The 13,615-nt window shown below is 49.5% G+C and overlaps 1 protein-coding gene across 1 annotated transcript in view; it reads left to right on the forward strand.

Moving 5' to 3' along the window:
- Nucleotides 1–840: 840 nt before the first annotated feature.
- Nucleotides 841–13,615, forward strand: part of Snx30 (sorting nexin family member 30) — a 98,973-nt gene continuing 86,198 nt past the window's right edge. The window contains exon 1 of the mRNA XM_059254418.1: nucleotides 841–996. Within this exon, the coding sequence (XP_059110401.1) occupies nucleotides 841–996 (156 nt within the window). The remainder of the gene's footprint in view (nucleotides 997–13,615) is intronic.

Raw genomic sequence — 13,615 nt, forward strand, 5'->3', positions numbered from 1 at the left:
ATGCTTCGGCCATCTCCACCATGCCAGCAAATAAAAGTCGAGAATCCAGCTTGGCTCGAGACCAGGACAGGAACCATAATGTATGAAAATAACTCGGACGTCACGGTTTTGCAGAAGACTACTGGTGGACTACGTGTGCGCGTCGGGGCCATAACTCATTTGTAGCACACGCTATTTACGGATGCTCATGCTTCTGAGGTTTCGCCTTACATAAACCCTGCTTAGCGGCAGAAGCCAGACGACGGGGGACGTCAGTGTGGATCTGAAGACATCCCACACTGCCTCTTTAAATGTCCTTCTAGTTTCTCTACCCGATGTCCTCTAGCCCCTCCGAGCCACGTAACTCTCTACGTTACTAAGATATGCCCCACATTTCTATTCGGGGTGCTTTCTGCGAGCGCGGTGAGGCTGGAAGACCCTGACTTAGGCGGGTGCCTTCCGAGCCCCTTAGCCTTTAAGCCCGCAGCGCAGCGGACGGTGGGCGCACTTCCTGCCGGGAGGTGGGCGGGGCGGGACGCCTCCTCCTGAAGCTCCGCCCCCCGGCGCCCCGCCCCTCCCCTCCTGCGGGCGAGGCTCCGCGGGGGCGGGGCTGCGAGCCGTGGGCGGCGTGGCGCTGCTTGCTAGGCGCGGGGCCGGAGGTGCCGGGGATCGTGGCGGCTTAGCGCGCGGAGCTGCGGTGTGCCTCTAGGGAAAGCCCAGCCTTGCGGGCAGGAGAAGCATCGGGCGGCGGCCGCCCCCAGCGGCTGGTGCAGGGCCTCAGGCCGAGTGGGGCCCGAGCGCTGCGCGGCGGGGGAAGCGGCGGCGGCGGCGGCGGCGGGCGGGTCCCGAGCGCTGCGCGCCATGGCGGGCGGGCCCCCCAAGGCCCTGCCGTCCACGGGGCCCCACTCCCTGCGCGACATGCCGCACCCGGCTGGCCGGCTCCAGCAGCGAGGAGGCCGTGGGAGAGACAGCACGCCCAGCCCGGACCTACTGATGGACCGCAGCTTCGGTGACAAGGTGGGGTGCTCGTGTCTGGGGACTCTGGGCGGAGAGAGGAAGGATGGTGGATCTAGAGCCACCCTTGCCGCCGGGCCGCGCTCACCCTAGCGCCCCTTTCCCGGGGATCAGGCATGCTCTGGCCCCTAGATCCCTTGGCCAGAGCGTGTCCTCTTGCTGCCCCCGCGGGGTCGCAGCTGCGGGCTGAGTGGCCAGAGGGCATGTGTGTCTCTGGCTGAGACTGGTCCAGAGCGCGGGTGACAGCTGGTAGGGAGGGGTTCAGGTTGCAGCGTGCAAGTGGGGGCCCGGGGTTTGTGCTGCGGTGCTTGGCCCTTGTGTCCTGGAAGGGGGGTCTCTCACCCCTCTAGGTGCATTCCTTGAAGAGGACTGCGGAATAGGAATAACTTGTTGGCGCCTCCGGCTTCTCAGTACTGCAAAGAAGCAATAGTTAATGGCTAATGGCTTTCTGGGGTGGGGACCGAGCAGCCTTGCTCTTCTTCTCCCCAGTCGGTCATGTGGGGAGTGATCTTTGTTTAGGTTTGCTGTTTGCCCCGAGGAGTCACCTGACTCCGACCTCAGCGGCGGCGGGAGGAGAGTCTTGCTGTGGTTTTCTGTCTGGGGCTTCATTCACCTCCTGGAGCGGACCACATTGATTAGGTTTGGCAGTGGCAGGTTTTGTGGTTGGTGGAAAGCAAGCTCGCCCTCTGACCTTCTTTGTGCATAAGGAGGCTCTTGGTTGTAGAGCTATTCTACCCTCCTGCTGCTTTGAGAGATAGCGAAGTCCAGGGAGGAGGAAGAGACAGCATCTCCCCCGCCCCCATCGCCATTTCAGCTGTGACCAGGATTTTGAGCAGTGATCTGCGCTCCTGCTGCCACTGAGTCATGAGTTGTAGACATTCCAGTTGTTCTTAGCACTTGAGATCAGGGTTTCTTCCTCCTGCTAAAATACTAAATGAATCCCTCCTTTCCCCAGTATTAATGGAATCGAGAGGCTTAACTTTTCTTCTTCCCTTAGATTGGAGGCCATATGCAAGGGTGACAATGCCCATGGGAGAGTGTGACTTGATAGCCTCAAGCCCTCAGAACGACCAGGGAGTGATAATACATTTCTAAAGCATAAGCTAATGAAATTGATGGATTGAACAGCTCAAAATGTGTTCTTGCATGCACGCCTGTACCTCTGTGGTTATTGTTTTTTATAGATTTTAGATTATATGAAAACATAGGCTTGCAAACCCTTTGCTTATGTTTGACATTCAAAAAGTGATTGTTGAATGCCTGAATGATAAATTTGTTTTTTTCTTATTAGCAGAGAAATTGATTTTTAATGGATGTCGAATGAGAACTAAGGTTAAACCTTCAATTGTTGTCTTGGTTCTATGTAGGAAATGGAATTATTTTCTTACTGTTGTGCAACACATTACCCCAGAATTTAGCATCTGAAAATATTGTCTATAGGATCCTGGGTGGTTTTGGGTTGGACCTTTAGGAGGCTGCCATCATCTGAAGGCTGGATTGGGAGGGTTCTAACCTCCCTTCTAGGCTCATTCATGAGGTTCTTCACAGGCTACAACATAGTAACTGGTTTCTGCCAGAGAAAGTGATTCAAGACAGCCCAAGACTCCAGCTAGCCCTATGTAACTGATCCCCAAAGTGACATACCTCTGCTGTATTCTATAGAGGGACACTGGTACATGGGTAGAGGGTGTGAATCCTAGAGAACACTAGGAAATGGAGATCCTTGTGACCATCTTGGACCCTGGCTTCTACAGTGTGTGTGTTGTGTGTTGCTAGGGGGTTGAACTCATGCTAAGTGCTCTACCACTGAGCTATATCCCTTGCCTCACATACTGCTATTTTAAATATTCGCTTATGCTCCACTCTTGGATAATTAATTCAGAAGTGGAGCCATTTTACTAATAAGTACTCTGGGAAGGTTAAGTTCCCTGTCCTACTAAGATCTGTCTGGTTGGCAGGAAGTGAGGCCCATGTCTAATTATGGATGGTTTCCTCCACAGGATCTTTTCTTTGAAAGAATCTTGAAGGCACTGTTATTAATTATTCAATATTTAATAAGTATCCTAACAACTGTGGGGAGCATCTAAATGACACGTCTCAAGGGCCTGATTTACAATCAGCCACTTTTCCTTAGAGGCTAAGCATGGTAGTTTTTCTGATTGGGAGTAATAGTCTCTTATCTTGGCACACCTGTGTTCTCATACATTTTTAAAAAGAGATTTAGTGTGAGTGTGTGTGTGTGTGTGTGTGTCTGTGTGTGTCTGTGTGAATGGATGCTGTGTGTGTGTGTGTGTGTGTCTGTGTGTGTGTGTGTGTGTGTGAATGGATGCTCTGTGTGTGTGTGTGTGTGTGTGTGTGTGTGTGTATGGATGCTGTGTGTGTGCAGGTCCCCTCAGAGGCCAGAAGAGGGTGTTGGTTTGCCTGGAGCTGGAATTACAGGCTCTCTGACCTCCTGACAGAGGTGCCGGTAGGTGAACTCAGATGCTCTGGAAGAGTAGGAAGTACTCTTAACTGATGAGCCATCTCTCCAACTCCTCCACTCCACCCCACCCCCAAGTGTTTGTAAAGAGAAGCTAGTAAGCCCCAGAGGTGAGGGCCGTGGAAGGGAAGCTCTCCTTGACCATGCTTGCCCTTGTCTGGGTAGCATGCGTGTTGTTGGAGGTAAAGTCAGGTCCTGTGATCAGTCTTGTGAGAAGAGACCTTTCCCCTGCCTCTTTAGCCATTGGGATTTTCATCCTAGATGACAAGGATTTAGGGTTGGTTCTGGGTAAGGGGCATGAAGGTTTTGACAGGCGGAACACAGTGCCAGGTTATTGTGCAGAGGGCCAGGTTGTTGTAGAGCGGGTAGTTCCTTTCTCGGGCTTCAGATGGTGTCGTCATCAGTCTAGCTGACACTTCTGAATGGCCTTTTTGGTTCTGGTGTAGGAAAGAACGTGGTGGATGCTCCCTTATCAGCTTCTCACAGTGTCCAAATTGTGGTACAATGGGAAGAATTATTGTCTACCGAGGGCCAGATGGATGAATTCTTCTGATGCTAGCTAAACCCAGGGGCTTTATACCACTTCATTTTTTTTTTCTTCTGCCGAAAATGTAAATAAATAAACTTGACCTATTTCTCTTCTTTTTTCCTTTTGTCCCCATATTCTGAGCAGTTTCTTCTGTGACTATTTGAGTGTGCATTCTGGAATTGAACACTTAACCCCTTTCAACCCCCACTTGGTTTACACTTCTCACCACATCCCACCCTCTTCACTGCCTACTTCCTGACCCTTCCTGCCACCAAGGTGTCTCTTCCGTTTACATTTCATTCACTGGGTGTGGGAGTCCAGATCTTCCCCTTTCATCTTTGATTCCTTTTTTCCCCCCCTTTAAACCTTTAACCTTTAAACCCAGTGCTATAGAATGAATTCTAGGACAGAACATCCAGGAGACCTTGTCTTAAAACAAAACACAGCAAAAACAACTAATAATAATAATAATAAATACACATTTTAAAGAAAGCCAGCTAATATAGTGGATCAAGCAAGCAATTTCCAGCTCAGCAGCCTGGGAGTCCAATTTGGGCTTCTTTCTCCTCAAGACCCTGGAATGTCCCCGGGCACTCAAAGTAAAGGCCAGTGTTCTCAGGGGTCCTTCCAGGCCAACGTAGTCTGACCCTTCCCCTGACCCCTCCAGGCTGTTCCCTGACTCACCCTGCCTTCTGTAGGCCTCTGCTCCACTGTGCCCTCTACCTTACATTTATTGCAGACAACCATTTGTCACCTCCCTCCTTTCCTGAAGTCTATTCCAGTCTCAGATTCTCAGAAAGTCCTACCCAAGTCCCGTTCCCAGTAGCCGGTGGTCCTGAAGTCCCCTTTCCACCCTGCTGTCTTCCTTCCGGAGCATCTGCTGCGTAACACAGGGCGTACTTGGAGAACAGGGGTCTTGCTGGTTTAGTGAATAATCTTGTGTTCCCAGAACAGTGTCTGACCCCCTCAAATATTTTCTGAATGAACAAAAAGGATGAAGAGAATGGGGATGTTGTTCAGTTGGTTGAGTGCATGTCCTAGGCCTGGAGTTCAGTCCCCAGCACGCATGAGCAGGGCATGATGGTGGCACACACCTGTAATCCACTGGGAGGAGAGGCAGAAGAATCAGGAGTGTAAGCGCTCAGCTATACAGAGAGTTCAAGGCCAGCTTGTCTTTAGAAAAGCAAGGGCATGGAGGTTGGGGAGAGGGCTCTGTTCGTAAAGTGCCTGCTGTGCGAGCATGAGGACTGGAATCTGGGTCCGCTGCACCCACGTAAAGCACAGTTGCACACATCAGTAACTCGGAGCAGGACAGGAGTATCCTTGGGACACATAGTCAGTCAGTCTAGCCGAACCAGTGAACTTCAGGTTCAGCGAGAGACTGTCTCAAAAATAAGGAGCTTGCTACATGTGAAGGGGCACACCTTTAATCACAGTGCTCTGGAGGCAGAGACCGGTGGGTCTCTGAGCTAGAGGCCACGGAAAAGGGAGGGGTCGGCATGATTGAGGACACTTGCTGTTGACCTCTGGCCTCCACCTACAGTTGAACACACAACATGTACATGTGTTAGGACATTATGTTTGCCTTTTTTTTTTTGAGACAGATCTTTCTATGTAGATCTACCTGGCTGGCCTTGAACTCAGAGATATGCCTGCCTCTGGTTCCTTGGGATTAAAGAGTGGCTCATCACATCTGGCTATTATTAGTCTTCTTCCCCCTATCCCTGTGTGTGTGTGTGTGTGTGTGTGTGTGTGTGTGTGTGCGCATCAAAGAACAACTTTTTTGAGTCCATTCTCCCTTGACTTGTTGAGGCAGGGTTTCTTGTTTCTATGGTGCTACTTGATCCAGGCTGGCCGGCCTGTGAGCTTCCGGGCCGTCTCCTGTCTCCACCTCCCGTCTGGAGGTAGGAGTACTGCCATTAGAGCTGGACACCATCGGGCTTTCTTAAGTGGGCTCCTGGGGATTTAGTTCAGGTTGTCAGCTTGCATAGCAAGCGCTTTTACCCGCTAAGACATTTTGTTGGCCCCTAGTTAAGATTCTTTTAAAAGGACATACGATTTAAAAAAGCAAGCTGGCCATAGGAAAATGTACAAGTGCCATTATTGAAAAGACCCAGATAATTTGGCTTCAGGTACGGCTAGAGTAGGTGGTGCTGATGTTGGGAATCTGTTACTTGCAGCAAGCAGAAAGGCCACGTCTTCCTGATAGTTTGGGCAAAGCTCTGGCTGGTGTCTTGTCTGGAATTGGGTCAGACACCCATACCTGTGTTTGTGCCTGATCAGGCAGAGCTAGAATTCAGTTACCTTTGGATTGCGGGACTTTTGAAAGTAGAATATACAAATTAAGTTTATCTAAAAATGTGCCTGTAGACTGTGAAGAGTAAGATATTATTTTCGTCTCAAACAGAAACCAGGGAGGAATGATGCATATTTTCTAGCCTTGTGGCTTGCTCTCCACTAGCTTTCTTTTCTTTCCTTTTTTTTTTTTTTGGTCACCCCTGAGACAGGGTTTCTCTGTGTATCCCTGGCTGTCCTGGAACTCACTCTGTAGACCAGGCTGGCCTCAAACTCACAGAGATCCGCCTGCCTCTGCCTCCAGAGTGCTGGGATTAAAGGCACCTGCTACTGCATCTGATTCATTTTCTTAGTTATGTTGGAATCAAAGGTGTTCACCATCATGCCTGGCTTTGTTCCGAAACTTTACAGAGTGTGCTGGCTAACCCTCTCAGATTTTGGGTGATTTTGCATCTCCGAGCATTTAGAATTTCAGAGTTTCAGGTTAGGGATGGTTGACGTACAGTAGCTACTGTGCTGTAGAAGATGCTGAACACCCCACTTGAAGTGAGAATACTGGGGTGAGACAGGTCATCTAGCAAACGTAGCTGCTACAAGCCTGGTGACATTAGTTCAATCCTTTCACCACACAAAAGTCAGATGTAATCCCAGCAGCCCTCCAGTGACACAGGAGGCAGAGGTGACTGGAGAAGAGCCTGGAAGCTGGAAGGTCAGCTAGCCTGGACTGCAGAGAGTGGCAGCCGCAATAGAGGCCCTGTCTCAGCATAGGGGAAGGAGAGAAACAACTCCTGAAAGTTGTCCTCTGACCTCCACACCATAGAACACACACACACACACACACACACACACACACACACACACACACCCCTTAGAACATTCCTGTAACAAAATTTAGATTGGGAAATGGAGGCATTTTAACATAAAGAAGTTTGTCCCAGGCCACAAAGCTTAGCTGTTAAGTGCTTGTCACATCCACTGGCTCTGTCTGCTGATGTGTCTCTTTCTCACGGGACAGTGAACACTCCAGAGGCACACCTCTGCTTGTCTTTGTCTATTCCAAAGCATCAAGCACAGAGCCAGGTACATGGCTGCAGAGGTAAGGGTTTGGAAGTACCTGCACTTGGCTGCACAGATGTGCCACATGCTTTCCGGCCTCTGTCAGTTCTCAAACAGGACCCCTGAAACCTTCCCTGAGTAGCCCTGGCTCCCCACTCTGCCCCTCTGCGCACACAGGAGAACCCACATAAATGTCGTTAATTCTTATTTGCTGCTCTGGAGGTCCAAATGAAGGACTCTGTAGTTAGCAAGTGTCAGTGCTCATAGACCACCAGTGTCCCTTGGCCAAGCTGATGTCTTTTGTACTTCCTTTGCTTTGAGAAGCTCTTGTCTGTCATGGACATCTGTCTTTCCTATAGCCTCCCCTAGCCCTCAGTTCCCAGGCCACTATGGCGTCTTGCCATCCCTTATTGTCAGTGCCGTCTGTGCCTAAGTTCTTTTTTCTTTCTTTCCTGCTATGCAGCCCTGGCTGGTTTGGTACTTGCTGTGTAACCCAAGCTAACCTAGAACTCCCTGCAACACTTTTTGTCTAAGTTCCGACCTCCACTTCGTCCTGTACTCTCAATTCCATTCAGACTACAGTGATTGCTCATCTGAATGAAGTTTCCCAGGGCGGCGTTCATTGGAGCAGGTTTTCAATAGTGACCTTTGGACAACCTCTGTCCTTAAATAACTCATGACGCCACATTCTAGTCATCTGAACACATCACTACACCTTCGCTTCCTGTCTGAATCCTCGTCCTCAGGGAAGGTACCGATCATCTCCAGTCCCTCAGACTGTGAGGCCAGTCTCTACTCCACCAACTAGAGTCAGTTGAATACTTCCTAATCCTTCCTCCCCAGGCAACAACTCCAGTCTCAGTCACACTCCTTCCTTTCTGACCTTTCATTGCCAGACTCTCCTCATCCCAACCACAGAGCACAAATTCTCTGACTCAGTAACCCAGTAGCACTGGCCAATACTTCCCCAAACCAAAAAAAGACAAAAGAAAAAAAAAATTAAAAGGAGCAAATGGACCCTCGAACCTTCCTATCGCTTCACTGAGAGGGTCTCTGCCCTTTCCACCCATGTCCTCTCTGACCGTTCCCCACCTGAAGGTGCTCAGAAGCCATTTGCTTGCTTTTGACTCTTGCTCAGTCATCTCCTGCTAGCACAGTTCTTCTCCACCTTGAGAGCTTTGCTTAAGCTGCTTCCCCGGCCGGTGCTTTCCTCACACCCCACTTCATCCCTGAAGGCCCCCTTGAGCTCAAGGACCAGATGAACACTTAGCCCCTGCCACCTACGCCCGCTTGCAGACAGACATGCAAATACCTCAGTAGTGGGACCGACCAATAAGAAGCGCTCACTACCTTGTTGACACTCCCCAAGTGAAACTCAGTTCTCACTTCATATTTTCAGGTGATTTTTTTTTTTCAGTTTTATGTAAAGCGGTATCAACAGAAGGGAACTGGCTCCTATAACCAGGAAGTCACGCTAGCTGTTGGCCCAGCGGCTCTAGAATTCAAATGATTTTGCTCCCTTCTCTTCTAGTTTACTTCCCTCTGGCTTAACTTTATTTTATTTTATTTTGAGGTAGGGTCTCACTATGTAGCTCTATCTATCCTAGAACTCACTTTGTTGGCCAGGTTGGTCTTGAACTTACAGAGATCTGCCTGCCTCTGCCTCCAGAATGTTGGGATTAAAGGTGTGTGCCACCATACCTGGCTTGACTTCATTTTTGGGCAGGCACTCTGTGCATTATGGGAAACAATTGCTCCCAACCTAATGGAAAGGTATTTTCCTCTGTGTGTAACAAATCTCAGGAAAGACTGGTGGGCCCCCCACATCAGCTGCCCACTGAGGACCATATTTTGGCAGTAGAAGACATTGATGAAAGACCAAAATGCAGGGTGAAGACAGAGGTCAGGTCTCCCTCCCCCCGCCCCTCTCCTTTTCTTCAGAGTGAAGCTGGCTAGGCTGCTTCCTATCCAGGGCTTCTTTTGTGGCCCCAGGTGTAGGGGCACAGCCGTGCTGCCCAGCTAGGGTTCACAGAAGTGACCGGTTTCTACTAAGATCAACTTCTCCACTGCCCCTCCAGTCCTGAGGATGATGGGAGCATCCTGCCTCTGCTGCTGTTGATGACCTCACCATGCCCTGCTTGGCTCTTCAGGTTTCTCATCACCTAGACAACTAATTCCCTGTCCTACAGTCCCTCAGATTGAAGGACCTTAGTAGTTCTTGTTTCAGTTGGACCACAACTGATACAGAAATCACAATGAATATACAAAAATGTGGAAGGAAAACATAGAGGAACATATTAAGGATTAAGAAAAACTACCTTAGCACACTGTGAATTCCCTTGATCTCACATCAACCCTGGGATGGAGGTCCCCTTGACCCTTTTCACAGGTGAGGAAGTATCAAGACCATATTAGTGGAGCTGAGAGAACAAGCACCTGGCTCCGGAGCACACTAACACAGGAGGCCAAGGGCGAGGGCTCCGAGCTCCGGGGTTCTCAGTAGGTCAGTGGTACCTGCAGAGGGCCAGGTGAGATAAGGAGCGGGAAGTATTTACTGGATTTAGCAATAAGGAAGTCTCGGAGGACCCTGAATAGCAAAGTCACAAACCAGATAACAGGAAGCTGAGGAGTAAGCCAGAGGTTACAAGTAGAGAAGACAGCGGCATGCCTTCCTTCTAAATTGGTGTGCAAAGAACAGTAACAAAAATACATAATACACACACACACACACACACACACACACACATCCATGTCCATATCCACATAAACATTAAGTATGAGATGGAGGGACAGACCACCACGGAAAGATGTTCTTGACTCTTCCTTTGAGCATGTTCAGATGTAGATGGAAATGAGCCAGTTGGGTATGTGCCCTGCCAGCTTTGTATGACTGCAGTGGAGTTCCCAGGGTCAGCTTGTTTTATCAGAAAAGATTTAAACTGAGAGTGTAGCCCAGTGGTAGATTACATACATGCAGTATGCAAAGCTCTGGAGGATCAACAACCAACACACACACACACACACACACACACACACACACACACACACACACGCACACACGCACACATGCACACACGCACACGCACATTTACCGAAGTTTTAGAGGTTCAAGGGCACAATGCCTCTATCATCTTACAGTGCAGGACTCAGAAAACACAAACTAGAATTCTGAAATCTTTTTCAAAGGTGGGAGTCTGCCCCAATCACCCTCTTATTAAAGTTTTTTTAATTAATTAATTAGGTTTTTTGTTTTTGTTTTTTGAGACAGGGTTTCTCTGTATAGCCCTGGCTGTCCTGGATCTCACTCTGTAGACCAGGTTAGCCTTGAACTCAGAGATCCGCCTGCCTCTGCCTCCCGAATGCTGGGATTAAAGCTGAGTGCCACCACCACCTAGCTCTTAAAGTTCTTACCATCTCTCAGTACTACCAGTCTGGAGGTTGAGTTCTCAACATCTGGACTTTGGAGGTTGGGGAGACAAATCCTATTCAGACTATAGGGGAGGAAAACTCAGGTGAGGAAGAGGATCTCTCCAAGAGTGGACTGTCCCAGGATTGGCCACATGAACTCCTCCACAAAAATGGGAAGAAAGGAGATCTGCTCATTCAGACTGTATAATTTCCTGAAAAGTTCTGTCCTATGGCGTGTCAGGTGTGGTTGAGATCATCGACAGAATAGGAAGGTAGAGGAAAGGAAGTGTGGGGAGCTGCAGGTCAGTGGCGGCCATCAGGAGCCTACTGTGGAAACAAAAGACATCCAGCACCCGAGAATTACGTGGGATGATGCCCCAGGTGCCTCTGTTCTCTGGACCTTAGGGAAAGACATAAACAAGTAGAATAAAGCAAGGAGACCGAGTGAAACGCGGCAGTTGTTGAGGTGGGCCTCATTATCTAAAGTAGATGGGGTGGGGAGGATGTCACTTAGTAGGTAGAGCGCTTGCCTAACATGCAGGAAGTCCTTGGTTTGAGCCCCATAAACAACCATGGGTGGTAGTGCACCCCTGTAATCCAAGCACTCTGGAGGTAGAGAGGAAGATCAGAAGTTCAGGGGCAGCCCAACTACATAGAGTTTGAGGCCAGCCTGGGCTACGTGATACCTTATTACAAATAAGCAATAATAAACAAATAAATAAAGCAAGTAGAGGTGTTGGAGATGCAGCTCAGGGGCCCAGCACCAGCACTTGTTAGGTCCTTGGTTCATTCCCTTGCACTGCAAAAGAGAACAAAAATAAGAAGGAAGGAGTGAAGGGAAAGCGGGGTTGGAGAACCATTGTTGTCTGTTATTACTGACCCAGAGATGGGAGAGCAGGAGGTAAGGCAAGAAAACGCGGTGGGTATCTGCAGTGGGTATCAGTGGAGGGCAGCAGAGCCACTGTAGGAGACAGTGTGGTGGGAGTCCCTGCAAGCCACCGTGGTGTGTTTCCGCTGGGCCTGGGTCAGAGGAGCACAACTTCTCTCTTGTTTCTGTCTCCTTTCAGACGCTGGCCAGAAGCGTAGTGTGTCCTTCTGATACCTGGGCCTCTTACTCTTTCCCTAAAGCAGCCTTCGCCATGTGGCTGCTTGTCCACCGCGTGTCTCATCTCCAGGCTGGTTTCAGTGCAGTGGCTTTCTTCTCTGCTCTATTCTTCTCCTCCTAGGAGCTGCTGAGATTTACAGCTTGCCTGTTCTGGAGGGTTTTCTTTTAAACTCTTAGTAAAATTGTCCTGGAGTTTAAAGAACAAGAAAAAAAAAATCAAACAGTATGGAGATTCCAAAAGGATTTAAAAGTGAGTTACCAGATGCCTCAGCCGGCCCTTTTGTACACAGACATTCCATGCAAAGCAAATGAAACCGCCTCCTCTAAGATGCCTGTACTTGGGGCTGCAGAAATGGCTCAACAGTCAGGATCATTCGCTGCTCTAGCACAAGACCCAGTTTGGTTCTGAGCACCCACATGGTGTCACAACTGTCTATAACTTCAGGGATCTGATGCCCCCTTTGGCCTTCAAGTGTACAATACACACATGGGGCACATACATACATACATACATACATACATACAGACAGACAGACAATGGTAGACTGTTAGTTTGACCCAGTCTGGTCTACAGAGTGAATTCTAGGCCAGCCACGGCTACAAAGGGAGACCCTGTCTTTAAAAAAAAAGGAACATTTCAGAAGTCTAATGCTTGATTTAGGGATGCTAACTTGGTTAAAGTATTTGCAAATATTCCAAAATCTGAAACATTGGACCCAAGCATTTCACTTAAAGGATGCCAGTGTCATGTGTTGTTGCCTTACAAGCCATTCTTGAGAGAAGATGTGTGTAATTTATTTGAGGATTGGAGAGGCAAGGGAAGTGAGACCAGGGGCTGCAGGGCAGAGGACGGTATGTTACCGAGCTAGTCTCCTGAGCATAGTTGGAGCTTTATCTCCCCCTGGGAGCCTCTGCAGGGGAAGGGATAGGGCTGTCATTAGTCACTGGCTGAAGGTGGTGAGTTTGGGCATGAATTAACAGCACTTTTCAAACTGCCTAGTGGGAGACAGGGCAGGTTCAGCTGGGTCAACAGGCAGGCTGAGAAATGCAGGTGCTGGGGCTTGGTAGTTAGACCAGAGGCTGCTGAGGGGGTCAGAACGGGAGCGTGCACTGTGGGACTGAGGGCACCCTGTTGCAGTTACTATGACGTTTATAGAAAGGGGCTGCTACCAAGGGAGCTGGTTTTTGAGTCAGGAATTAAGTAGGTGATTTCCTAATGGACAGAAATAGGACACTCAGCCCACCCCCTACCCGAAAGTCCTAAATGTAAATTTGCAGGCACAAAGTGTCAACTGGGGAAATGCTGTGGAAGGGCTGGTGGGTGGTGGGACTGGAGAGGCAGCAAGGTGCATGCAGTTGAGAGCTGTACTGGAAAGTTAAAGCTGGCAGTGGGGAGGCCAGTCAAGTGATAAGGAAAGGGGAGGAGCCGGGCTCTTGTGTGGTTTTAAGCAAGGTCATGGTGATCAAGCCACTAGTGTGGCGTGGCTCCCGTGTGTAGAACCTAGAGCTAGAGACAGACCGTTGGTGGCGGGGGTGCAGTTCCACAGGGCGCCACTCACTGGACTCAGGGAATGTGCTGGACAGTTTTGTTTGCTAGTAATAGGAATCCAGCTTCCATTAACTCAAGAAAAAAGGAGGGGAGCCTGTGACAGTCTTAGCTGGAACCTCTTAATGCCACTGAGGACAGACCAGTCTCTCAGACCGGTTTCCTCCACGTGGAAACATGGCAGCTGTTGCACCCCACACATTC

This window comes from Peromyscus eremicus, chromosome 2 (assembly GCF_949786415.1).
Source record: "Peromyscus eremicus chromosome 2, PerEre_H2_v1, whole genome shotgun sequence".
In the NCBI taxonomy this organism is placed as follows: Eukaryota; Metazoa; Chordata; class Mammalia; order Rodentia; family Cricetidae; genus Peromyscus; species Peromyscus eremicus.